Source organism: Myodes glareolus, chromosome 9 (genome assembly GCF_982192425.1).
Source record: "Myodes glareolus chromosome 9, mMyoGla1.1, whole genome shotgun sequence".
Taxonomy (NCBI): domain Eukaryota; kingdom Metazoa; phylum Chordata; class Mammalia; order Rodentia; family Cricetidae; genus Myodes; species Myodes glareolus.
The window spans coordinates 106,050,553-106,076,643 of NC_142034.1; the positions used below are offsets into that span (position 1 = coordinate 106,050,553).

General features: G+C 41.4%; 1 protein-coding gene across 7 annotated transcripts in view; it reads left to right on the plus strand.

Annotated features, from left to right (window-relative positions):
- The window catches only part of Mrtfb (myocardin related transcription factor B), a 148,127-nt gene that overhangs the window by 53,829 nt on the left and 68,207 nt on the right, over nt 1–26,091 (plus strand). For 4 of the 7 annotated variants that reach the window (XM_085694530.2, XM_085694529.2, XM_085694531.2 and 1 more), the window contains one exon: nt 4,562–4,624. The exons of 2 other annotated variants lie outside the window; for them this stretch is intronic. In XM_085694530.2, coding sequence (XP_085550656.1) covers nt 4,562–4,624 — 63 coding nt within the window. Of the gene's footprint in view, nt 1–4,561; nt 4,625–14,318; nt 14,395–26,091 lie in introns of all 7 variants that reach the window. One more of the 7 variants, XM_048433235.3, reaches the window with a different exon arrangement.

Sequence of the window (26,091 nt, forward strand, 5' to 3'; positions counted from 1 at the left end):
CTAAATAAATGAAGTTGCATGGTACCCTAGACCAGTTTCATGTCCTAGGGATTTGAGTTGTATTTGGTGTAAAATCACAAGCTGGCCATGTGTAACAGAGGAGGGAATGCACAGAAAGCAGTGCACCACAGTCATGTAGTTCATTCTCTCACAGATGCTCAGGCAGGTGTCTGAGTATAAGGTGCACATATAGAGTAAGCTCCCCTTAGACACTTAGAGTTTGGTATTTTGGAACCCAGCACCTTATCCAGGCTGGGCAAGCACTCTACCACTGAAGTACAACTCCCTTCCTATATGTCATTAGGGTGGTAGATGAAAGGGTAAAATGTTTAATTTACTAAGACTGCTCTATTTTATGAAATAATGCAGTCATTTGTCTTGCTCGTCCTGCTTTCATAGTTACTGAAGCCATCCTGCCCAGACTCTGTGTGACTCTGTGATTAGCATTTTGTCAGCCCATATTTGTCTGTTGAGCTGTCATTTCCAGGTTGCACCTTCATTTCTATCACTCTGAATTCCAGCAGCTTTTAAAATCCACGTGTGATCCAACACTGGAATTCTATGCTGAATCTTAAGCACCACTCATGAAATAGTAGGGCTGGTTTTCTCCTGTTGTCTCCTATCCGTGGTCTTTGTGACATGATCATTTATGTCTGATTTGTTATCATGTGTAGTCTTGTGCAGACCAGAACTTCTGTTTTAGAATAAACCCACTTTGTGTTCTGTTTTCAAGCCAAATGCATCTTGTTTAGCTGTTCTGAGAACACAGGAAGAGTATGTTGGCCTCCAGTCTGCCCTTTCCTTACTGGTTGTTTCCCCAGAATCAACAACTTTTACTAGTGTCCTTTCTGAGACAGAAATATTTGACTGTTTTTAAAAGTAGTTCTAAAACATGTTTTTGTAACAACAGTGTAGTACTTTAAGATTATAGCTTGGGAATAAGTAATGTATTGATTTTTTTTTGATTATCACTATAGGGCTTCTATAAACTTAAAATTAATTTTGAATAACATAGGTTTTTTAGCCAGTGTGTTTTCCCCAAGAGTAATTTCTGTTCAGTGTTAAGCCATGAAGACCATCATCTCACAATGAGGTATCATCTAAGGTTTCAAGCAGGAGCTAGCTCCCTTTTCTAAGGGGTGACTACAGGAAGTTTGAAACGTTGTCGTACATTCCAGGCTCATAGCATCTGCCTGCTTTCCATACACATTTCAGGGTATGAAAGTGATCTTTGTGCACATGCAATTAGAAATGTAGGTTTTTAGGGAGTTAAGGGTCAAGGGATAAAAACCTGAATCAGGAGAGAGGAGGAAGTTGGAGCTATGTATGGTGACTATGGTTTTAATGATGTATGTTCTTCCTGAACAGTTCTAGGAGAACAATCTAAGCACCCCCACTACAAAGACAATGGGATTTAAGGCTTCATTTAACTATCCCATAGAGTGTGCATATTTCAAAGCACCATTGCACATATATTTTATAAATATGTGTCATTTTGTCCAATTAAAACAAATTAAAACAAAAATAAAAAGAAATCTGGGTTTTGAGCAATACACACGTGTATGTGTGTATATATGTATGTATATATATATAAATGTATATATATTATATATACATGCAATAAAGATAGATGCTAGACCCTAACTTGCTTTCTTTGATATTTTCATGTATGTTGTTCTTTTTTTTTTTTTTTGCTTTTTGTGTTCTTGTGTTTATATCATGTCAGAATGGAGGTACTGGTCTCAAAGCCTCTTGCTGAATATTCTGTGACCACTATAAAAATATCATATGCATATGTCCCTGCTTGTATGTTTTGTTGTTTTTCCTAAGTCTTTAACTTTTCTCACGGATGCTGCATTCATTTCTGTTGGGAAAATTATATAGAGTAAGTCTGATTAGGAGGATTAGGAGGATTATGTCGTCATAGCTTATAATTCAGCTCTGGGAGCAGATGGGCTCACATTTAGGTAGTAATTCCAGTATCTTCCCTCCTATATTTTTTAGAAATATTTTTATCTTTCGCTTAGTTGAGTGGCAGAATGTTCCCACCCTGGAGTAAATATGGAAGATATTCAACACAAATACACTATATTCTTTTCTTTATGTCTGAATGTTGCTAAAATTATAGCTAGTAACATCTCAGTAAGGCGATCATTGAGGTGGACCCTATAAAGGAAAGTAGATACCTAGCCTGTTTCTTTATGAAATCAGTCCATCCACAGAAACACCAAGCTTCAGCTGTCACACTACACACCAGTTATTTCTGTATTTATGTTGACCTTTCGTGTTCAATAGGAAAAGCTCAGGTGGAGGACAGTGTAGGTGGATATTCTCTAGGGAATTTGACATTCCCCAAAAGAGCTGCAGCCCTTTCCTGCGTCCACACTCAAGGAGAGCTCTGAACTGTTGGATGCTCTGTTTTTTAGAGCAGAGGTATCAGACATTGCCAGCATTTCTGCAGAGCAGCCCATGTAGCCGCTGTGATAAAGAGCTGCTCACTGTCCGGGAGCATCTTGAATGTGTTGGTGTGAGACTCACTGCCCTTCACACAGCGTCAGGCTCACCTTCAGTTACCCAGTAGCAGTGAGGTCAGTGCCTGCCGCCTGCCTTTCCTGAAAAGCTTTTGACTGTGGCCTACCACCTCTAACCCAACCGGCTTCATCTGAAGCATTCACTGTGAAATAGCACGTGTAGGAGCCTGGTAAGGAGACATTCCATTTTCAGACATTGAGACATCAAGTCATAGTTAGGGACTTGAGCTTACAGCCTCATCTGAAATTTTTTTTTTCGAGATTTTTTTTTCCTTCCATTAAATTTGTACACTGAAAAACTTAGACCTTCCTGTTCACTAATGACCCCTTACTAGAGAGAAAATCATATATTCAAAAGTTGGTTGCACACAAGGAAATACAGAGAGCTGTTGACTTTGGACTCTGCACGGGGCTTTATCTAGTTCCACACAGATGGAACTTTCCAGGCTGTGGCACTGAGCCAAGGGCAGCCGCTTGCCTTCACCTTACTGAATAGTGGCTTCTGTTCACAGCTGCTCTGTTGTCTGCATTTTATCTGAGCATTCCCCACCCTCATTAGCTGTTGGTCCAGGTGTTTGGAAAAGTGCGAAGGTAATAAACATTGTTCGCAAGTAAACTCCGCTCCTCAGACTACACATGACCTGGTGCAGTGGTGGAGATGTGAGGAGAGGACAGCAGTGGTCATTTCTGTGAGACTCTCCTCAATCGCTTCCATGTTGACATTTAGGATCCAAAGTGCTTACTGTGCCACTTTAGGGCATCGCTAAACAGTCTGATGAATTTTGATTATTTATTTTTCTTCAGGAGTCAGACTAATAAATAAGTGTATATTTCTAATATTCCTTATCAAGTTTTTAATTTTTTTCAATCAGCCTTAGGACTTAGACACAATTATAAATCCAAAACCAAACTCTAGAGTGGCTCCTTAAATGAGGTTCTTCAATGGTCGTGGCAGAAGATGGTGCTGTGTCGGGTGCTTCCTGACTCCGTCAGAAGAAAAAAAAGCCTTATAAGCTCTCAGAGTGAGACCACACTCCCTTTCATAGCGGCCTCTAGTCGCCTAGTGAATCATTGTTTTGTTTCACGATGTCGGTAGACACCTATAACCTGTCTGCCCTCTGTTTTCTCCTCTGGTTTCTTTTTCAGACAGTTGTTGGTAAGGATTTAGTTTGCTTCAGTGTGTTGCTGAACACACCCTTGTAGTATATGCCTGTGGGGGCAAGCAGGAGATGAACTCTTTTCCACACCTCTGGCCTGGGCATGAGTCTTATTTGGTGCAGCAGCTAGAAGGCCAGAATGCTCGTAATGCTCATCCATATGTGTTTTAGGGGTTCCTGGGGCCCACAGTTTCACAGGACCACAGACCCCACTTATAGCACCCTGACACCTCATTCAGAGTAATTTATCTTGGCTTTTAAATTCTATCTCTTACAGACATGAGTATTAACAAGATAATTTAGAGTATAATAGTAATTAGCAGTTTGGTTTAAGCTGCCATTGAAATCATATCATTATAACATGTAGAAATGCCTAACCTAAACACTTTTAAAGGTTTTTCTAGGTACTAAGTTCAAGAAATATATTTTTTACATAAATTGAGATGATTTTCTTATAATTAGAATCTACTATATGTTTTATTAGACATTGGACTGATGAATAATGAACCAATTTGTGAAGGAGGAGTTGCTGTCCCTCAGAGAGCCTCAAGGAAGGGAAAAGAGACATCAGAAACTTGGACTCTGGCATACATGTGAAGACATTGTTAAGTGGACGGGAGGGTAGTGGGAAACATAGCCCATGAGTACTTTTATTCGTATCATTTAGCTCATACTTTAAGATATCGGTATCATGGCACTATTGTAACAGAAAGCAACATGATGAGTGAGAACAGCAAATGAATTAGAATTTTCTCTTAGGTTGGTAATTGATGATCATCTAAACTAACAAGCAGTCACACCCAATGTTTTCTAACTCCTTTAACCATGCTCTTGGCTCTCCTGCCTCACTGCTGCCCTCACTGTTATTAACAGGAAGTATAGTCTTTGGGGAGTCAGGACTCCAGCTTCCTCTGCCAGCTCAGTCTGTGAGCACGGGTAAGTCCCAGAAGCACGCGTGTCACAGTGTCCCCATCGCAGTGTCTGTCCGCAGCTTCAGCCACACGCTTCCCTCTTGCTGCCCTTTCTCATCACGTCATGCACTCCTCTGTGTCATTTTACTTTGGTCTTGTGTTCTTCATTAAGCAGCAGAACCATAAATATGCTTCCATCTCAGCCAGTTGATGAATTTTCCATAGATCCAGAGTAGTCATTTATCACGTTATAAAACATGTATGTGAGCTCTGTTAGTCAGATGCTCCTCATTGCCAGAAGGAAAGAGAAGTTGCCTTGATTGCTGCTCTTTCTAAAATAACATGTCTACTTTAGGTCTTGCAGTGCTCTCGGAGGTTGGCCGAGTGTGTGTTGTGTGTTAATGGTGGCATCAGTCTGTCGGTTTAAAAGGCACCATTTCACCTGGTTTTTAAAGTCCAAAGGATCGATGTTCCTTTCTTGTCGTGTATGTTACTGTTTTCATTGAGAGTGATAATATTCTTTATTCACTGTCTTACAATGTTGGTGTGTGACCTTGTGTTTAATAAGGAAAGGGGGGTCGTCTCACTTGCCACTCACCTTTGGGTCTCACAGACTACCTTTAGAGCCTGCCAGTGTTTGGATGGCTGCCATGCTGTCAATTGGAATAGTCACTATCATCTTGACAGGGCAATTAAGATACTGATTGGGCTGCCAGCTAGCCAGTTTCTCCCAAGGTGTTGAAAATTGACACTCCAATGATAGAAATAAAGATACTTTTAATTTTTTCATTTATTTATTTGTATGTAATATGGATTCTGAGGATTGAACTCAGGTCATCAGACTCAGCAGTAAGTGCCTTGACCAACTGAACCATCTTGCTGGCTACCAAGGTATTTTAAAAAATATCATTAGCAAACATGCATTGAGATGACCATTGTGAGTCTCTATAGGGTAGAGGCTTAGAGAGGTAGAGGCTTAGAGAATCTCTAAGCCTCATGAGATATAGGTTTCCCCCAGTGATATTTTATAACTTGATGGGTTTTTTATTTTGTTTTCAATAATTCCGGTAATTTTTTGCTTCCTGATTCCACAATTATTTCTTTTTTTAAAAAAAAAATATAATGGCACACAGCTTCATCCCTCTACACATACACCTTTACAACACTGACTGATCTGTTGAGCTTTGAGAAGGCAAAAGCAGTGGGCACAGGTTTCCCATGAAGTTGTCTCTCTTGAGAAAACTGAAGTTCCCACAGTCCTAACAGTCCCTGGGCATCAGTCAGTGTGCACAAGGAAGGACTTTGAGATTGTAAAGCATGTGAAAAGACAAACAGGCCAACACTCAGGCTCTCTAGGGACCCTGCCCTCCAGAAAAGACTCCAAGCTGACATTTTCACAGGCTACTTGCAGGAGTTCCAATAGGGCGGGTCCAGTCAGCAGACTCCTGACCAGAGCCTCCATCACCCGGGCTGCTGTGCAGCTGCTCTTTCCTGTTCTTGTTCTAAGGTGGTAGAGTCAATAGTTGTAGCTGCTGAGAAGCTGAAAGTCTGTGATATGAACAACCATTGCTGGGCAGAAGACGTTCAGTATAAAAAATAAAGTGACTGTGATGTTTAAGCAGGTTTCTTGTTTTAGGTCATCATCTAAACTTTTTTTACTTTAGTTACAAGAAACCTCTGGAATAATCACATCTCTGACTTTTTATTATGACTTAATCATTTAACAAAGAAATTAGATCAAGAAATGACCTGTTAAAAAATAAACGTGGATATTAAGAACATGTTTATGTTGCCATGGCTTGTTTCCCAGTGATCTCTAAAATACACAAAAGCAGAGACACTTGCAGTTACTTAGAAAGTTGTTCTGAAAGATCTTTCAGTGACAGCACCTGTTTTGCCTGATACTATATATTCTTGGAAGGAGCTGTAAATTGTTTTTATTTGGGTCCTTTCTTTTACTTTATTGTGTGCTATCATACTTTTCCTTTTTAAAAAAGTTATATCTATATCTATATAAATCTTTGTATATAAAGGGATATATATTTGTACACACACACACACACACACACACACACACACACACACACACACATATATATATATATATATAGTGAAGGGCAGGACCCAAGGAATTTGAAGGCTGGATTACTTAAGGAAATAGATAATTAGATAATTATGACTTCTGAGTGCCATGTCTACAATTCCAGAGGTGGACATATTCCGCCCTGGAGAGGTGGTTTATCGGGAGTGGAAAGTGTTGTTCTTAGAGCTTTTTAATGAGTTCTCCTGTTTCTTTTCAATGAGTTAACATTTAGATGAATCCATAGAATTGAACTGTTAAGAGTCCTTCCCAAAGCTAGGTGGTGGTGGCACATGAATTTAATCCCAGCACTCGAGAAGCAAAGGCAAGTAGATCTCTGTGCATTCAAGGCCAGCCTGGTCTGCAGAGTGAGTTCCAGGACAGCCAAGGCTACACAGAGAAATCCTGTCTGGAAAAAAAGAAAACAAACAAACAAAAAACCAACCAAATAAACAAAATCCAAAAAGCCAAAGCAGCAGCAACAAGAGTCCTTCACAACCGGAAATTTATGATTCCATATCCTTTTCTGTTGTCATGTGTTTTGAATGATTTTTTTTAAAGGACTTGACCAAATAGACCATGTATGTTCTCAGTCAAGCCCCTTCAGCTAGGCAGTAGGAATAGTACAGATTTTATTATATTCTGTTGGAAATCCAGTATATTTTAGATGTCCCTAGTTTGGGGGCTAGGGGAGGAAAAGGAAGGAAACTGAAGTGAAGTAATAAATAGATCACAAGTAGTTATTGAATATCCTGGATTGTATTAGACTGTGTGACTTCTGATCATTGTGTAAAATTATAAATGCTGAAAAAGATATGTGACATTCTACTTGTGTAACTGCGCTTTCTTGTTTGTCATGGACACGGAGCGCCTGTGTGATTGCACAAACACAATATGGACTTATTAGTTCCTTGTCTCTTGCTGTGATAAATACAAAAGCGGTTCTTTGGGCTTATGGTTCTAGAGGGAGAGTCCATAATGTCTGGGGAGGCGTGGCAACAGGTTGCTGTAGCAGGCTGAAACCACGTCCAACCACAAACATGTTGGGTAAAGAACTCACTGTAAGTGCATTGAGACTGTGAACTCTGGAAGCCTACCCCCAGTGACATACTTCCTCCACCAAGGACCATATTCCTGGAACCCACCCATGTAGCACCGCTAACCAGGGACCATGTGTTCTTCCTATGAGGGACATTTCCCATTCAAACCACCCACACTGTACAAAGTACAGAAAATTTTACTTGGATATACATAGGTCAAGGTAAGGTATAAGATATTGAAATCAAGTTCAGACTAAACTACTGACATTTAAATAATTTAGGAATTGTGACTTAAGGCCGAGTAGTTTTAGAAAGTGTCTTGATTTTTATTTTCGTCAACTATGGCACTAACATTCTCTAAAGTATGCTTTCTAATGGGAATGTATACATTTTACAAGCAACTGTGGTTATTTCATATAACCTTGAGGATAGAATGTTGTGTTTATGTCAAGTCCCACTTAGGAAGTATTGTCTGTGGTCACTAATGACTTTGTATTCACTTGTTCCACCATGCATTCAAAGATCTGTGTCTTTCCCATTTCTCTGCACTTTGTTTGCTCTTTGGCTTTGTTTGGTTTTGGTTTTGTAATAGGGTCTCTCACTGAACCTGAAGTTTATTAATTCACCTAGACTGACTGGCTGGTGAGCTCCAGGGTTCCATCCTCCTGTGTTGAATGCTCCCGGAGATGGAGTTATGGACATTTGCTGTCATGTCTGACTCCCATGTGTGCTGAGGATCTACACTCAGGTCCTCATGCTTGCTTAGCGAGAACTTTACACAGAACTGAGCGGCCCTCAGACCCTTTTGTTTAGATACAAGGTCTCACTATGCAACCCTAGTTGGCCTGAAACTTACTCTGCAGTCTAAGCTTGAGGCAGTTCTGTGTCTCTGGGATTGCAGGTGTGTACCACCATGTCTGGATTCTTCAGGATAATCTTTGTCTTGTGATAGAGATTTCTTGTAAGAGAGTATGTTAATTAATTTTTCTTAACTTGACACAAACTTGGGGGGAAGGAACCTCAGTTAGGAATTGCCTCCATCACATTGGTCAGTGGGCAAGTCTGTAGGACATTTTCTTGATTTATGATTGATGTCAGGGGCCCAGCCTAATGTTGGGTTATGCCACCCATGGGCCAGTAGTCCTGAGTTTTATAAGAAAGCAATCCAAGAAAACTATGGGAAGCAAACCAGTAAGCACATAGTAAGCACATTCATCCATGGTCTCTGCTTCAGTTCCTGCCTACAGGTTCCTGTCTTGAGTTCTTGCTTTGACTTCTTTTCATGATGGACTGTGAGCTGAAATGAACCCTTTATTTCCCAAGCTGCTTTTGGTCATGGAGTTTATGAAAGCAACAGAAAGCAAACTAGGACAGTAATTGTAATTAGGTCTCATTTATTTTTAGATTTATTTTTTATTTAAGTATATGTGTTTGTGTCTGTGTGTATACATGTGTGGGGGGTACCCATGGAGGCAAGAAGGGGACGTCTGAATCCCCTGGAGCTGAAATTGCAGACAGTTATGAACCACCTGGTTATGTGCTGGGAACAGAACTCCAGTCTTCTACAAGTGCACGTAACCACTGAGCTCTCTCCAGAACCTTGAATCTCATTTGTAAGAACCTCCTCTTTAAAATTCCGTACGTTTTTTGAATTGTTCCTTTCACATCATGAAACCCCCCCCATCCCAGGTAATGAGCCCCCTTCTAAAGTGTTTTCCTACAGTTGACTTGACATGAGACTCCTAGGTGGTTTCTTATAGACTGCACAGAACTGAATCTTTCTTACTCCTATTTGATAATGTCTTTCAGTTGTCATGCTTAGATCACGGATATTATTGTTAATTACTGTGTCCAAAGTTATAACAATAATAGTTATAATTACTCGATAACGGCTAACTGAATGCCCAGTAGTTATCTCATAATTTCTATAGATCAGGAATTCATTTGGGTCCTCAGCAGAGCCCCATTCCTTGAGTTCCTTACTGACTATTGCCTGGAAGCCACCCTCACATCTGCCACCAGGGTTCTCTAGAATGACAGTTTGCTTTCTTGCATCCAGTAGGACTAGGAAGGCTGAATTAACCCCTCAAAATTGCCGTGGCTTGTTGATGAGTGAGCAAATTGCTTGGGTAAGCAAAGCCATGAGTACTAGAGGGTGGGGCTGGTTGGGGCTTTAGCCGCAGCTATGTTGGATGCATCCTCTTGTGGATTTCTTTGTCCCTTTTTTCCTCTCTCTCAGTTCTTCTTTTCCTGCCTTTTTACTGGTAATTTTAAAGATTATTTTGCTTTTGCTTTTACTTTTACCCTGTCTTGTTAGCACTACCTCTCCTCTCCCTACATGTTTAGTAACATTCATTATTTAGGTAGAAAGTGACGTTAATACCACCTGTAAAATAGTTCTTTCTCATGCCTCCTCAGCCTTCTACTGCTATGTTTCTGCTATTGTAGCTTTATCCCAGCAAGTTCCGGTTTTCCTTCTTGCATTCTCCATTTCCCCCAGTAGAGCCAATATTTTACCCCCAGTGTTTTCGTGTTGAATTCTTAGTGAAGTCATAGCAGTTGTTAGTTCCTTCTCTAGCATTCTGTGTCTTCTCTGTGGAATTGTCTCCTATGGAATGAGTTGTATTTCACTGAAGGAGTTGAGCTTGGCATGGTGGTGCACAACTTCAATCCCAGCTCTTGGGAGACAGAGGCAGGAGGATCTCTGAGTTCAAAGGTAGTCTGGAATCTACACTACACAGCAAGTTTCAGGACAGCCCTATCTTAAAAACAACAAGATCAAAAGAAGTCACTGAAGGAGTTTTACTTCCCTGCTTCCTGGAAATGTTTTGTGGCTGTTACTAACTGTAACACTGGGAGTGTTGCCAGGCTGAGTGTCCAGTGTTGAGTTTTTCTGTCTTCTTTAAAAAGCATGTGCTTTTGACTTGGTGGACCTTTTGGTCACCTCAAAACTTTTCTTAAATTTTGCCTGTGATGATCTAGGGGTACATTTTGTTGGGGACAGTGCTTTAAGGATCTCCTTTGGTGTCTCTGCTGTTTGTTTGTCCTGTCATCTGTCCCAGGGAGACCATTCCACTCAGGCTGCTTGGACCATGTGTGCTATGGAGACACTTCAGCTGATCATTTCTTACCTAGTCCTGTGGGATTTTAGTTCATTACATAAAGTCCTACCCTCAGCAGAGCTGTCAGGGCACTGTCAGGCAGGTGTCTGGACTCTGTCAGCCTCGTCAGGACCCGTCTTTCTTTGGAGAAACTTATCCTTCAGTGTCCTTACCTTATCCTCCAGAGCTCTGGGCCCTGACACCACAACCCTCGCTTCCCAGTATGTGTGTGCAAATGCCTCATGTGCATGCCAGGTTTCCTAGTTTCTCATGTCAAGAAATTAAGTCCAGTGTTTATCACTCCATCGTGGTTAAATCTGTGGGGTCTGAAATTGGCATTTTAGCCCAAGGCCTGTGCCCTGTCCTCTGGGATGCACATGTGGGGCTGAACTTTCTCATAAGACTACAGCAGCAGTGGCATCTCATTGCTTTTTATTGATACTTTGGGACAGTGAGTGAGTAAAACCAAGTTGTTGGTGAAGAAATAAGGAGAGTACCTTCCATGTCTCAGCTGGCAAGAGCAGCCGGCAGGTCCGTCATAACAACAGTCCTGAGCCTCATTGGTCTGGAGCCAGTGGCAGTGTTGCTTACTTCTAGAAGTTCATTTTTCTTCTCTTTTTAAGGATCACAGAGGAAAGTTTTCTCAGGTTGACAGAATCTATTCTTCATTAATAGAGAACTAGTTACACACTGTTTTCTCTTTTAAAAAAATCATTTTGCCTCAATAATTGAATTAGATCCAGCTTGGCAGAAGAGTCAGCCCTTAGAGATAACCTGTGGGTGTACTTCTCCTCTCACGGGTGGATCAAGTGGGAGTTTTCCAGTCAGGACTGTATGGATTTTACTAAGAGAAAATAAGTAAGAAGATGATAAATGCATCATGAGTGCCCTCTCTCCCACCATCCTGCACCCTGCCCTGGGAGAAAGGCAGGGGTACAGTAGCAAGCTGTGCTTGTTAGCGGGCAGCATGCGTACCATCCTGTGTCCTCCTCCTCCCTCTCATCCTTCTTCCTTTGCTTCTTTTTGTCTTTATGATCTTGAGATAGAATCTGACTAGTCTATTTCATTGAATGTGGACATTTGTACAAGTATATATTGTATATGAAACACATGCCCAGGGCCTTCTGCCCTCCCTTTTTTTGTCCTTCTTGCCTCCCGTTAGTCCCCTTTGTTCCCTAAACAGTTCCACAAACAGGAGTCTATGTCCCTCTGTAAAATCTAGGACCCATCAGTGAGAGAAAATAAGTAATATTTGATATTCTGAGACGGGCTTAATTTGCTTAACATGTTATTGCTAGTCTCATTCATTTTCCTGGGAATGGCATTCTGTCATTCTACCAGTCTATTAGTTTTGATCCTTGTGCTAGACTTCCCAAGTTCCGGGATGACAAGAATACTCCACCATGCCCATCTCCTTTCTTTGCTATAGTATATATTCCTCGTGTGTACATAATGCTATTTATTATCAGTGAGGAAAGACAACCTTAAATGCATTTTGTGGAATATCAGGAATTTGGTAGGTTATTACTTTATTCTGATGTTGGGGGATTCTACTTAGAGCTGATCAGGTTGATTCTTTGCATTCATCATAGATTATCATTCTTTAATGTACAAAAGCATTCAGGAAACATGCTCTTTTGTTACATACTTTGAACAAGGTGATGGAAATAAAATAGGGTTTCACTGTGATCACTTGGTCACACAGCTCACCCACGTAATCCTAACACTGATCAGACTTTCCGCAGTCTGGCCCCCAAAGGCTGTGTCCCAGTTTATCATTGCGCTCACAGGGCTGTCATCGCTCTCACATGTGCTGCTGCTATAACCCCAGCTCCCATAGAACCAGAGAGTAGTGCATAGCAGGCTGATTGTACTAGCATCTGTATCAAATTGCAGTAGAGATGGAGATGGACCACCTAGCATAGGTGAACACACACCATCAAGGAGCTAGTGAGTCCAGGTGATACTCAATAGGTTCAGGAAAGCTGCTGCTAATGTATAAGCCAAGTATGAGCAGAATACAATTAGAATCAGCTCTTGATTGACATTTGGAACTGTCGAGCGGTCAGACAGAGATTTTATCAAAGGAGTTAAAATATATATAGAATAATGTAGATTCATAATATAGAGTTCTAATGTATTAACTCACATGCTATGTGCATCAGTTTGGTTTTGGTTTTGTTTGTAACTTGTTTGGAGGTAAGGTCTTACTCTGTAGCCCAGGCTAAGCTAGAACTAGATATACCCCTTCCTCATCCTTCCAAGTGCTGGCACTCCAGGTATTGCTGCCACTCAGAGCTGATAGTTTGTTTAAGTGAAAGGTTTCATTGGTGTGATGTGCTAATGCAGCGTGTTTTCAAAACGAGGCTTCATCTCCACACTGTTCCCTTGGCTCTTTTGTGAGGTGCACAGTTACTTAGCACTTGGTTTTGACTTGCTTAGTCACCATGCGGCATACAAAAACCACCCACACTTTTGTCTTCACTCCCTTTAATGGTACAGCCAGTGGACATCTACAAACAAGCTGCTGTGTCAAATTTTTCTGTGTGGTGCTGTGTTTTGTCAAATGTTCCTCTTTGCTACACAGCAGACCTAGATCCCATGAGATCCCTGGATTCTGCACACAGAGAGGCTTTCTTCACCAGAGAGACAAAGCATTGACCTTGTGAGATAAGATGTAACTGTTTACATTTCATGTGCCCCATAAACCGAGATGCAAGGAGGCTAAACAAGGCACAGAGTGGCTATTCGGAAATATAGTTTTATAGATACTCAAAAGCTGCTGCCAAAGGTAACGAAGAAGGCCACAATGCAGAAAAGATTGGTTTTAGTCAAAGCTAAAGTTGTTTTACATAAAAACATTGGGAAAGGAATAGAGGTAGTCGTATATAAAGCTAGGAGAGGCTTGAAGCTTTTACAGAGCAGAGCAGTTTTCCTTTGAACTCCTCCTGAAGATGGAAACCTTGTCCTGTCAGCCACCAGCCTCCTTAAGCCTCTCCACTTTGCCTTTGGGTTCAGTTCAGCCAATAGGTATTGCAGATGCTGTCTTACTTAACTTTTCAGTTACCATGATAAAGCAACAGAACTTGCAGTAGAAAGAGTTTATTTGGATTCATGGTTCTAGAAGGATAAGAGTCCTTGATGGTTGACAAACAGCAAGCATCCTAGCAGAATAGAAAGCTGAGAGTTCATACCCAGAACCAAGCATGAAGTAGAGAGAGCAAACTGAAGCAGAGTGGAGTCTTAAGTGCTCAAAGCCCTCCCTGAGTGACACACTTCCTCTAGTAGGGCCGCACTTCTAAAACCTTCCCAAACAGCACCAACAGCTGGGAACCAAGTGCTTAAATGCCCGAGACTATGGGGGACATTTCTTACTCAAACTACTGCAGATGCCATGCTAAGTATTGATAGAAACATCCATGCGAACAAAAGCTCACTGCCACCTGCAATGCTGTCCTCTGATGCTATTGTGTTTTCCCATCCTTACACCTTCCTCAGAATGCTATTACTGCTTGAGGAAAAGTGACTTCATAGCTCAGCACCATTGGAACTCAGAGCCCAGAACCATACACAGGTGGGTGCATCTTTTCACTCTGGCCTAGTACTTTTAAAGGTTCTCCATGAAATGAATAAACAATTTTTAAGAATTTCCTATAGTAAAAAAAATGTTCCAACAATCATTTGATTATTTTTCATCTTTAAAGAATTAGTTGCATTTATTTGTTTTTGTGTGTGCTCATGTGTGTGTGTGCACGCATGTGCAGATACCATAGCTTCGTGTAGGTCAGAGGGCAGTTTGTTGGAATTGGTTCTTACTTTCCCCGATGTGGGTACTTGGGATTGAACTCAGGTTCTTAGACTTGGAGGCGAGTGCCTTTACCCTGTCAGCTAACTCACTGGCCTTCTTACTAATCTTCTAAACAAATATACTTCATTTTCCAGGAAAGTGAAGAGCCTAAAATAGATCATCCTCTTCTGGCAATTTATTTTATAACAAACTATTTGACATTTTAACAACTAAAATAAAAACCTGCTTTTACTAGTTTTATAAGTCAACTATCTTTTCTGTGGTGAAGTATATATGAGCTATTTTCACTTGTGGTTGCCCCAATTGAGTAGGAGCTCTTTTACATTTTCTTTTTAACTCTTGGAGCCAAGGCAATTTATTAGCCCCCCAGAAGCATCTGTGTAAGTTGCAGGCATACCCCCATACACCAGCACACATCTAGTAAGAATAGAAAGTTAACATGAGTGTGATAGCAGTGTTGAGATGTGTCCATCGCCACTCTCCCCATGCTCCTCAGAAATGTCCCTTTTAGTTTTGTATTGTTCAGCCAGGACCTTGACAACTATGGCTTCATGTGTTTAGCTGATAGACTTTAATTTCTCCTAACTCAGCACAGTTCTCCCTGCCCTTTGTAACTCTGTGCTTGTGGAGTAGTTGCAGTACTTTGGAGTAGTTGCAGAAAAAAGGCACCAGTTTTTCTTTGTCTGATTGGGTTGTTGTGGGAGGTTTGGATAAGAGTATGATTTGGGTGCTAAGTCCTCAGTGAGTCACATCAAGAGTGAGTGATAGGTTGACCAATTCTTGGATGAGATTAAAGTACCCCTTATTCTCTGCAATGACATAAGTGTTCTGAGAACCAGCCATCTTTCACCCGTTGTTTAATTGACAGTTTCCACCTACTCTTATGAAGTTACTTGCAAAATGGTTTCCAATTCTGACATGGAAACAATGGTTTCCATTCTGGAATTCTGAGAGCACTGAGGACTTTATAGGTTCTTTAGCCAGGAAGAACCGTTGTTTCCACATATGTAGTGTATGCGTAGGCATGCATGGGTTGAGGTCAGAAGACAGCCTTTTGAAATTAGTTCTCTCTTTTCACCCTATCAGTTCCAGGTCGTCAGACTTGGTGGCAAGTGCTTTTACTCAATGAGCTTCATCATTTTTGTTGAAAAATTTGTTTTAATTTGAATAATAAAACTCCCTTTGTAACTGTATTTTTCTTTTGTATACTTTTGACCTTTTCTTGTTCATCTTTGGATCACCTTTTAAATGTTCATTGACCTAATTTTAGGGTTAGCTGTACCTCTGCAAATCTCTGGTTCCTTTAGTAGGGAATAGTATTTAGAAACCACAGAGAATGGTCATTTTCAGCTGAGTGTCATTGATTCAACTCTTTTGTTTTGTTTTCTCAAAACAGGGTTTCTCTGTAGCTTTGGAGCCTGTCTTGACCTGGAACTCGCTCTGTATGCTAGGCTGGCCTTGAACTCACAGAAATCTGCCTGTCTCTGCCTCCTAAGTGCTGGGATTAAAGGTGTGTGCACCACCGCCCAAGTTGATTCCACTCTTTAACCTGTAACACTATAACCACTCTTGGAGGTTACAGAGGACATTATTTAGAATTGTGTCTTCAGGCCTAGAATTACCATGCAGGTATAAAGAAGATAAAAGTGCCAAAGAATTGATCCACCAAGGCCTAATGTGATGCTGCAGAAGTTGATCTAAAGAAACAGTCTGCCAGTGGAGCAGCATAGAGGAGTTAGGGGTAGATAACACTCAACCACCTGGGCCAATTCCAGAACGTGCCTTGAGGAAACAGTGCTCTGATCTCAGTTTGCTAACTCTCCAGGGAAAGACGTCTACCTTTCACTCATCCCGTACATATTCATATAACTGTGATAGACCAAAGCTTTGGTGGGGGGCATATTTCCATGACAGTATGGGCAGAAAAATTTTAAATAGGACTTGTAAGTTAAGCTGTATTTAAGTTATAGACATTTGTGCACCAGCACATCATTGAGAGTTTTAAAAAGAAATGCATCTCAATGGATAGATTTAGTAAAAGACTACAGTATAGTAAGTAAGAGATCCCTGCAAGCCAGTCTAACCTATGGACGAGTGCCTGGACTGTTAGTTCATGTGATGGTTTAAACTGAATAACCCTAACAGACTTATGTTTGAATACTTTCTCTAGGGATTTGAACTGTTGGGGAAGGTTTAGGACAGCAGTTATCAACCTGTGGGTCACAGCTCTTTGTAGGGTCAAACAACCCTTTCATGGGGGTTGCTTAAGACCATGTCAAAACATATATTTACATTATGATTCATAACAGCAAAATTGCAGTTATAAAGTAATTTTACAACAAAAGTAATTTTATAGTTGGGGTCACCACAACACAAAGAACTGTACTAAGGGATTTCAGCATTAGGAAGGTTGAGAACCGCAGGATTAAGAGATGTGACTTTGTTTGATGAGGTGTGTCACTGGAGGTGGACTTTGAGGCTTCAAAAGCCCAGTGCTCTCTCACTCCCCTTCCTCTTTTGCTGGTGGCTCAGATGTAAACTCTCAGCTACCGCTCCAGCACCATGCCTGCCTGCTGCCATGCTCCACACTATGATGGTCATAGTGGTCATAGAGTCCATAGGGACTCTAACCCTCTGGAATGTAAACCCCCAATAAACTTTTTCTTATGGATGTTTCCTTGGTCATGGTGTCTCATTACAGCAGTCTAAAATTAGCTAGACAGTTGACAGTGGATGTCATCTTCAGGATGCTCATGTCTACAGGGGCAAGGGTAGTTTGTCCTTAGTCATCAGAACAGTAAAACATGGCATATATCCCAGTTCGGGCTTGGCAACAAGCGCCTTTACTCACTGAGGAACTGAATTCGATCCCCAGGACTTACATGGTGGGAAGAGAGAGCTGACTCCCATGACATTATCATGTACCCACTACATAAATAAATGTAAAGATAAATAAATAACAAGCCCTGGGCAGAGTGAGGTCCTAGCCCTCCCCCACTCCAGCGCTGGGTTGTAGACGTGGATTACCACACCAAGCACAGTGATCTTTTAGACGGATTTTTGTTTTACTTTTTAAATGTATGTATGCGTTTATAAATGTGTCCATAGAGGTCAGAGAGGCCATCAGATCCCTGTAGCTGGAGCTTTAATCCTCCACAAGGGCATTCTACATTCATAACCACTGAGCCAGCTCTTCAGCCCCAACATTACACTTTTAAAAAGAAATCATTATCTCTATTTGTAACATTATTAATAAAAGCCCAGAGACTGATATTGGGGTTCAACCTGAAGGTCAGAAAAGCAAAACAGCTAGCCACTGGCTGTTAACCTCTACCTCACCCAAAAATAGCGATCCTGCCTCCAAGAATCTCAGAATGAGACTGACTGAGAGTTGTCTCCTCCTGTTTTATAATCCTCTCTATTGCTGCTGGGATTAAAGGTGTGCACCACTACCACCTGGTTTCTTTGGCAAACTTAAAGTGTGGCTACTGGGTTTAAAGGTGTGTGTTACCACTGCCTGGTCTGTAAGGCTGACCAGAGTGACTCTTTTACTCTCTGATCTTCAAGAAAGCTTTATTTATTAAAATAAAATGAAACATCATTACATTTTTTTCTTGTTATTTTCATCAGAAAAGCAAGTATTAGGAGGACCAAGAAGAGTCTTGTCCTTGTTGACTGATAACCCTGTGCCTGGAGATTTCCTTCACAATCTCAGACACCCTCCTTAGCAGTCTGTAAATGTGGATCTAGATCCTTAAAGTTCGAGTAAAGAAGTAAGAGGAACTGCAGTTTGAGAGATTTGGAGCCTTACAGGTCTGAAACTACAGAGTAAGCAGGATCTGAGCCCAGGTCTTTCTGACTCCCAAGTTCAGTGATAAAGCATGCCTCCTTTCTCAGAGCAGACTTATTTTTATTGGACTCAGGGTTGATTCTGGGTGAGAACTAAGGGGGACAAAAAAAAAAAACAACCTAGCAGTGGTGTTTGGCATGAGATATTAGCACATCCTTCTGAGCAAGAAAGGCAGATACATGGTACTTCTTGCTCTCAGAAACAGTCCTTTAGTATGAGTCTTTTTCCCTGTTCTGAACTTCCTCTAAGCCAGGAGTTCATCTCACAATAAAGTTTAGTTACTTGATATATGTCCTGGTTGCTCCTGAAGATGAATCTTGTGACTGAGTAGCCTAAAAGCGTTGGGAGAGCACTTCTCCCCCGTTGCCACTGTTTGTGTTGCTCCTCCACAGCCTGGAGCAGCAAGTGTTCTTCCTGATGTGCATATTTTCTCCAGAAAAATAGGTATTGGAAGAACCAAGAAAAGTACTGTCCTTGCTGACCTCAGGCCTTGCGCCCTGTGTTTTCCTTCACTATTCTTTCTGGGTGTCTTCCCAAACATACACCACTCCGTCCACAGTGCTTCCATGATTTCTGTTTGCCTTCAGCAAAAAATCAGACCATCATGCCTGAGCTTTGCACAGCTCTCCAGCCTTCCTTCATTCTTCCTTGCACCCAGCACTGACGTCTTGTGAACTACCAGCTCCAAACCACAGTTACTCAAGTCTTAAGACTTCCCCTTTTTGTAGGTGTTCTGCCATTCCCATCCCAGTCTTCTCACCCCCATGCTCCTGTTTGCCAGGTACTGTCCTCCAACACTCTTACTTTGCTTTGTTCAACTAGATGACTGAGTAAATCTAGCCCCTTAGTAGCAACTTTTGCCTCTGTGTCACACCTGAATTTGTGATCACTTTTCTAGAGTTATAGGCACTTGTGAGCCTTCATGTGGGTACTGGGAATCAAATCTAGGTCCTCAGGAAGGATAACCAGTTCACTTCTCTACCCAGTCATTGTTTCAGGTCTGTGTTTTGTTTGTTTTGAGAGTGAGTCTTGTATTACCTGGGCTGACCTTGAAGTCTTGGGGTTTAAGTGATCCTGTTGCCTCAGCCTTCCGAGTAGGGAACTGAAGGCATGTGTCACCAGGCCTGGCTCTATAACTTTGTTTCGAAGTGATTATATGAAAGTTACAGACGTGGTACAAAGAATCCCCACTCTTACATTCCATTGTTCTTTACATTCATAGATGTGGCTTGCTTTCTGAACCACATGGAAGTAGGTTCTGGATGTGCTATTTAGTGCTAGACACTCAAGTATGTGCTCACTGAAAATACAGGTACTCTGTTCTTTAGCCACAGTGTTAAAATGAGAGCGTGGCATTGACTCACTGCTGGTAACCAACATCAGACACCTCTCGGGTCCCCCAGTTGATTCAGTCGTAGCCTTTGTAGAAGAAGTAATAGTATATGTCTTTCTTCTTTTGTGCTGTAATCCAGGGCCATGTTCCAGAGCCAGGTGTCCACTTCTCCTTTATTTCTTGTCTTCTGTGACATCTTTGAAGGTATTGGCCAGTTATTTTTGTGAAATGGTCTTTAGCTGGAACTTGACTCCTGGTACTCAAGTGGTAACAGTTTGATCAGGCTGTATTCTTCGGCAGTCCACCATGCTGGAAAGTTGTTTTTCATTCACTGGGCAGGAAGGTATGGCATCTGTTTAGCCAATACAGGTTACCTTTGGGTTTAACAGTGGCAATTTTACTATTTTTACACTAAAGCTTTCATAATAATGTCTGTGGAGAAATATTTTGATACTCTCTTGTAACATGAGGGCCTGCTTGTGGGGGTTTCTGTCCTGCCCAGTTCTCACAGCCGGCAAGTCCCAAAGAAAATCACACAGAGGTCTCCATAAGTTATAAACTGATTGGCCCATTAGCTCAGACTTAGTATTAGTTCTTATAACTTATATTAACCCATAATTCTGATCTATATTAGCCTCATGGCTCAGTACCTTTTTCAGCAGGGCAGGTCGCATCCTGCTTCTTTGGTGTCTGGACAGGACTCAAGAAGAGCTTCCTTCTTCCCAGAACATGCCTGTTCTCATTGCCCCACCTCTACTTCCTGCCTGGTTGTCCCACCTCTACTTCCTGCCTGGCTACTGGCCAATCGGTGTTTATTTAAAACATAATTGACAGAATACAGACAATTCTCCTGTACCGCTATCTGAATATCTTCTCATTGCTGGTGGTTCTTGCCTAGAGCAAGAACTGGTCATTAACGTCAGAGTGATGCTTTTCTGTTTCTGTCATTCTGTGCATAGATTAGATGATACCCTACTTAAAGTACAAGCTTCCGTTTCCATCTCTTCATCCATTCTTTCATTTATACTTTATTTCAGCATGAAATTGTGGACTGTTAGTATAAAGTATATAGGTATAAACTGTTGATATTATGTATTTTAATGCTAAAATTATCTGAATTAGTCAGTACAGCTCCTGTGTTGCTATGATAGGCCTGTCACTCTGCAAGCACCTATTTGCTCTCTGGAGAAGATGCTCCTGGTTCAGTATATACTTCTCTGCACCAACCGTGAAATAAGCCTTTGTTTTGTTTTGTTTATTATTCCTGCTAGTGGAATATTTGTAGACAAGATTGAGAAGTCAGTGTGTTTACTGCTACATCTCAGAGCTCTGGAGCTCTCAGTGAACAGGGGAGAGCCAGACCTCATATACACCCTTAAACCCTGCCAGCCTAATGAGGCCCCTGGTATCCTGCCCTAGCGTTTCAGGCTTCACTTAGCCTCTCCTCTGTGTTTGTAACTCACTTCTCTGATAGCAGAAACAGACTTCCATTATCAAATAGCTTTTCAATATTTTATTTTTCTCATTTTTAACATCTATTAACTGAATGAAATAATAGATTCCATTATGTTTCACACATGTATAGAATATGTTTTATTATCTTCTACCTCCTATAATCATATCCTGCCCCCCTTCCCATGCTCCCCTTCTCCATCTCCAAGCCTTCCTTCTCCTTCCATCTATTATCTCTTCTGTTTTCCTTAACTATTGCTGTTGCATGTATACATGTGTATAAATGTGTCTCTGTGTGTGTGTGTACATACTCACACAACTTGCTAAGTCCATTTAGTGTTGCTCATCTGTGTAATATTCTAGGGTTTACCACTTAGTATTGGGTAGCCAATCAGGGACTTGGAGAAGACTGATTCTCCCTCTCTCAGTAGTAATTAATTGCCTGTAGCTCTTCATGGGGGTGGAGTGGGGTGGGGTTGTGAGATTTCCCACATCACATTGGCGTGTTAACTGGTATTGGGTCTTGTTTATGTAACTTGATTATTGAGAGGCTGTAGCTTCTCTGTCATGTATGCCGTAGTAGACCTCCTAGTCCTCTGGCGTTTACAATCTCTGTGGTCTATTCTGAGATATTCCCTGAGCCTTAGGAGGAGGCATGGGCTACATTGTAGATGTGTTACCAGGGCTGCGCACTTCAGTCTGGCTCACTGCATTTTACCAGTTGTGGATTTCTATCATGCTCCCTGTCCTCTGCAAAAGAGCGTCTCTGATAAAGGGTCAGAGCTATATTTATCTGAGGGCACAGGTAAATATTTAGAATGTAATTAGAAATTGTGCTGGTTTGGGAAGGGAGCAGTAGCAGACTTTCCTCTGGGTCATGAGTCGTTGTCTAGGTTTGCGGTACCAGGCATGACCTCCCTCCTGGTGAGCAGACCGAAAGTCCAGTTAGACAGCGGTTGGTTGTCTCCCAGATCCCAGTGCCATTATGGCATCATTAGGAGCACGCTGCTGTGCTGTAGTGTCACAGCTGGGCAGGATTAGTGCGCACCTTCCAGTTCTCAGAGCAGAGGCTTTGGAGTCCTTTGTTCAAAGTCTATGGGACTTAACTTCAGATTCTGGAAAGCAACCAAGGGCAATGATAATAGTTTGTGTTGTTTTGAGGTCTTGGCCTTCTCTGACAACAACTTGAAAGGAGGTTTCTCCTACCTATTACAGAGGAAAACATTATCACCCCTAGTGATAAAACTTCGTCTAAACTGTATGTATGCATGTATGTATGTATGATATAAAATATATCTTTAGGTAAGCATAAAATGATTCCCTGTAGCCTTCTTTAACATTCTCAGTGTTATTTATGCCTCCTCTGACCCTCTCCCTCTTTATTTTCCTCTTTCCCCCTCTCCAATTAGAGCCCCATGGAGGAGGGAGTCTTCCTATGTCCTCCTTTGTAGACTCTGAGTTCCGCTGCTTCCCTCTTCAGAGCTCTTTTTCCCCTTGCCTGGCCTTCGACTTTCCTAGTTTCTGTGGTTAGTTCAGGCTATATGCTCACATCTCTCTATGATTAGTCCAGGCTATGTACCCACCTCTGTCTGTGGTTAGCCCAGGCTATGTGCTCACATCTGAGGATGTGAAACTAGGAACTGTAGATGAGAAAGAACATGTTTCTCCTTCTGGGTCCCGGTTCCCTCTCTCAGTATAATACATTCTAGTCCCAACCATTTACCAGCAGACTTCATGATTTTTTTCTTTACAGCTGGAGCAAATTCCAGTGTGCATGTGCACTATATTTTCATTATTCATTCATCATGTGAAGGGCATTTAGCTTGTTTTGGTTTCCCAGCCGTTGTGAACAAAGTAGCCGTCAGTATGGAGGAGCCAGTATCTGAGGAGGAACTTGTCCACTTGTTGGGCTGCTCATCTGGTAGATCTGTTTTTAGCTTTTTGAGAATTTTCCAGATTTCCATAGTGGCTGGACCAGTTTGCAATCCCACCAACAATGAATGCGGGTCCCCCTTTCCCCACATCCTTGCCAGCATTTTCTTCAGTTGTTTGTACATCTTAGCTGCTCTGACTGTGGTAAGTTAAAAATCATAAAGTGGTTTCAATTAGCATTTCCTTAACTTCTAAGGACGATGAGCACTTTTGTGATATTTATTACCATTTTTATTTCTTCTTCTGAGAAATCTCTGTTGAAAGCATTAGTGCATTTTTAACTGAGTGTTCTCTATATACTCTGTTAACCCTCTGTCAGATGGGAACCTGGCAGAGGTTCCTCTACACTCTGGACTTCTTCACCTGTTGATGGCTTCACTGTCTGTACACCATTCTAATCTTACAGGATCTCATTTTTGTCTATTGTTGGTCATTTATTATTACTTTTTAAATTACATGCCTATGTATGTGTCTGAGTGTAAGTGTGTGTGCGAGTGCAGCACCTGCCGAGAACAGTGAGGCCGTCTGACTCCCTGGAGCTGCAGCGGCAGGTGGGCGAGGGCATCAAACTCAGGTCCTCTGAGAAGAGCAGCAAGCAGTTAAACTGCTGAACTTCTTCTCTACCCTCGGTGTCTGAGTTTGCTTTTTATTGCTGTGATAAAACCCTAATGAAAAGCAGCTTTGGGGAGGAAGGTGTTTATTTGGTTTACAGGTTACAGTTCATCATCAGGGGAAGACAAGAGATGGATGTGATGACCCGTCTGACTCCCTGGAGCTGCAGCGGCAGGTGGGCGAGGGCATCAAACTCAGGTCCTCTGAGAAGAGCAGCAAGCAGTTAAACTGCTGAACTTCTTCTCTACCCTCGGTGTCTGAGTTTGCTTTTTATTGCTGTGATAAAACCCTAATGAAAAGCAGCTTTGGGGAGGAAGGTGTTTATTTGGTTTACAGGTTACAGTTCATCATCAGGGGAAGACAAGAGATGGATGTGATGTAGGTGTTTACTGGTTTGCTCAGTCAGCTTCCTCATACAGCCTATGCTCTCCCCTTCCCCGGGGCGCACTGCCCACAGGCCAGTCTGATAGAGGCCTTTGCTCTGATACTAAGTCGTTCCAGGTCCCTCTAGATTGATTGTATCAAGTTGACAGATACTAGTCAGCATAGCCAACAAATATCCTTTCTCCTTTTGTTTAATTTTATAATATGCATAAAAGAGACTAGTACTGCTAGTCCTTACCACTGTAAAAATAAATCAGCATTTACAGATATATGCTCTGTGCTGTATTATTTATATTCCAGTAAAACTTTTTAAAATATCTACTAAGTGAGTGAGTATTTGTTTGCATTCTTTTTATTTGTACCCAAAAGCATATAGCATTGCAGTCTTGCATTGAGAGGGGTTGTGTCTGACTCTCTTTATTCAGTGTATTGGGTTCTTTGCATTTGCTTATTTTAATTTTCATATGTGGGTGGCCTATGTCCTTCCTGATGGACCTTAGCTCACGTTCCACCCAACAGAAAAATGAGTTCCCATAGGTTACGCAACCAAGCATGCTGAACTTCTGCACCATTTGATATTTTGCTATGACGTTAAGTTTCTCTAATTGTATGAGTAAGCTAATGAGTAAGGCTGAACGTCTTTTCCTGCTTTTAACAATTACTTCAAAATGCTTGATAAGTGGGGGACAAATGATCTGATCATTTCTCTGGCAGGTTTTTGAACTTTTTTTGTTTTGAAGCATTGTGAATATTCTTTTTTGGGATACTTGGGGCTTTGTTTTAATGTGGACAAAATCTGTCAGTCATCTTTTGCGTTTGTATCTTGAGTCAAACTTTGAAAACCTTTTCTCATGTCTAGGGCCTGGAAAACTTCACTCACAGCACCATATAGCTTGAATTTTCTTTTTCATTTAGATCCATGAGCCTCTCAGAGGCTTATTGTTGTTTGTTTGTCTTTTAAGATTTTGTTATTTTTTAACTATGCATGTACGGACACCCTGAGAACATGAATGCAGTTGTCCATGAGGGGCCACAAGCCCTGGCCTCCCTGGAGCTGGGGTTAGCTGGGGCTGTGAGCTGGAGTGTAAGGTCTAGGAGCAGAACCAGGTCCTCCCAAAAGTAGTCAGTGGTCTGACTGTCAAGCTATCTCCAATCCAGAGTTGTTTTTGCCCCTCTCCACTACATGGCTTCTATTTTTATATGTTTTCCTGCCTCTCTTAGGGTGTTTTTATTTTTTTCCATATAAACTTAACTGTCAGCTTGTCTGTTTTTATTGAAAAACTACTAGGTATTTTTTTATAAATCTATAGACTAACTTAGAGATCTTTATGATTTTCAGTTGTCTTGTCTGTGTATGAAGACTCCCTTTCTGTTCAGTCCAACTTCTATGTAGTCAAGAGCTTCATACATTTCTTAGTTAATTAATAGGAATCCCCCCCTTTTCTGTTGTTGATGCCTAATTTTTTTTGGTGTTTTTATTTTTTTTTTTTTGTTTTAATTTGTTTTTGCTGTTGTTCTTTGTTTTCATTGACTTTTTGAGACAGACTCACTGTATAGTCTGGGCTAGCCTGGAACTCATGAGAGTATCAGGCTGCGGTGCTTCTGATACTTCTGGTGGCCTTGACTTCTGTGTAAGTCTGTCCCACTCCATGTGTGTGGGTTTCTTAATTCTTTATGTTTTCCCTTGAGTTAAGGGAATTTTCAGGTATTACTTTTGCAGATATGTTTTCTGCTCCATTATTTATCTGCCGTTTATGACTCTAGTTGCATAACAAATAGCCCTTAACACTCATTTGTACGTGTGTATGTGTAGGTCTGTCAGGGCAACTCTTGGGAGTCACTCTTTCTTCCCATTTTGTATCAAGAGTAGGCAATAAGCACCTTTACCCACAGGGAACAG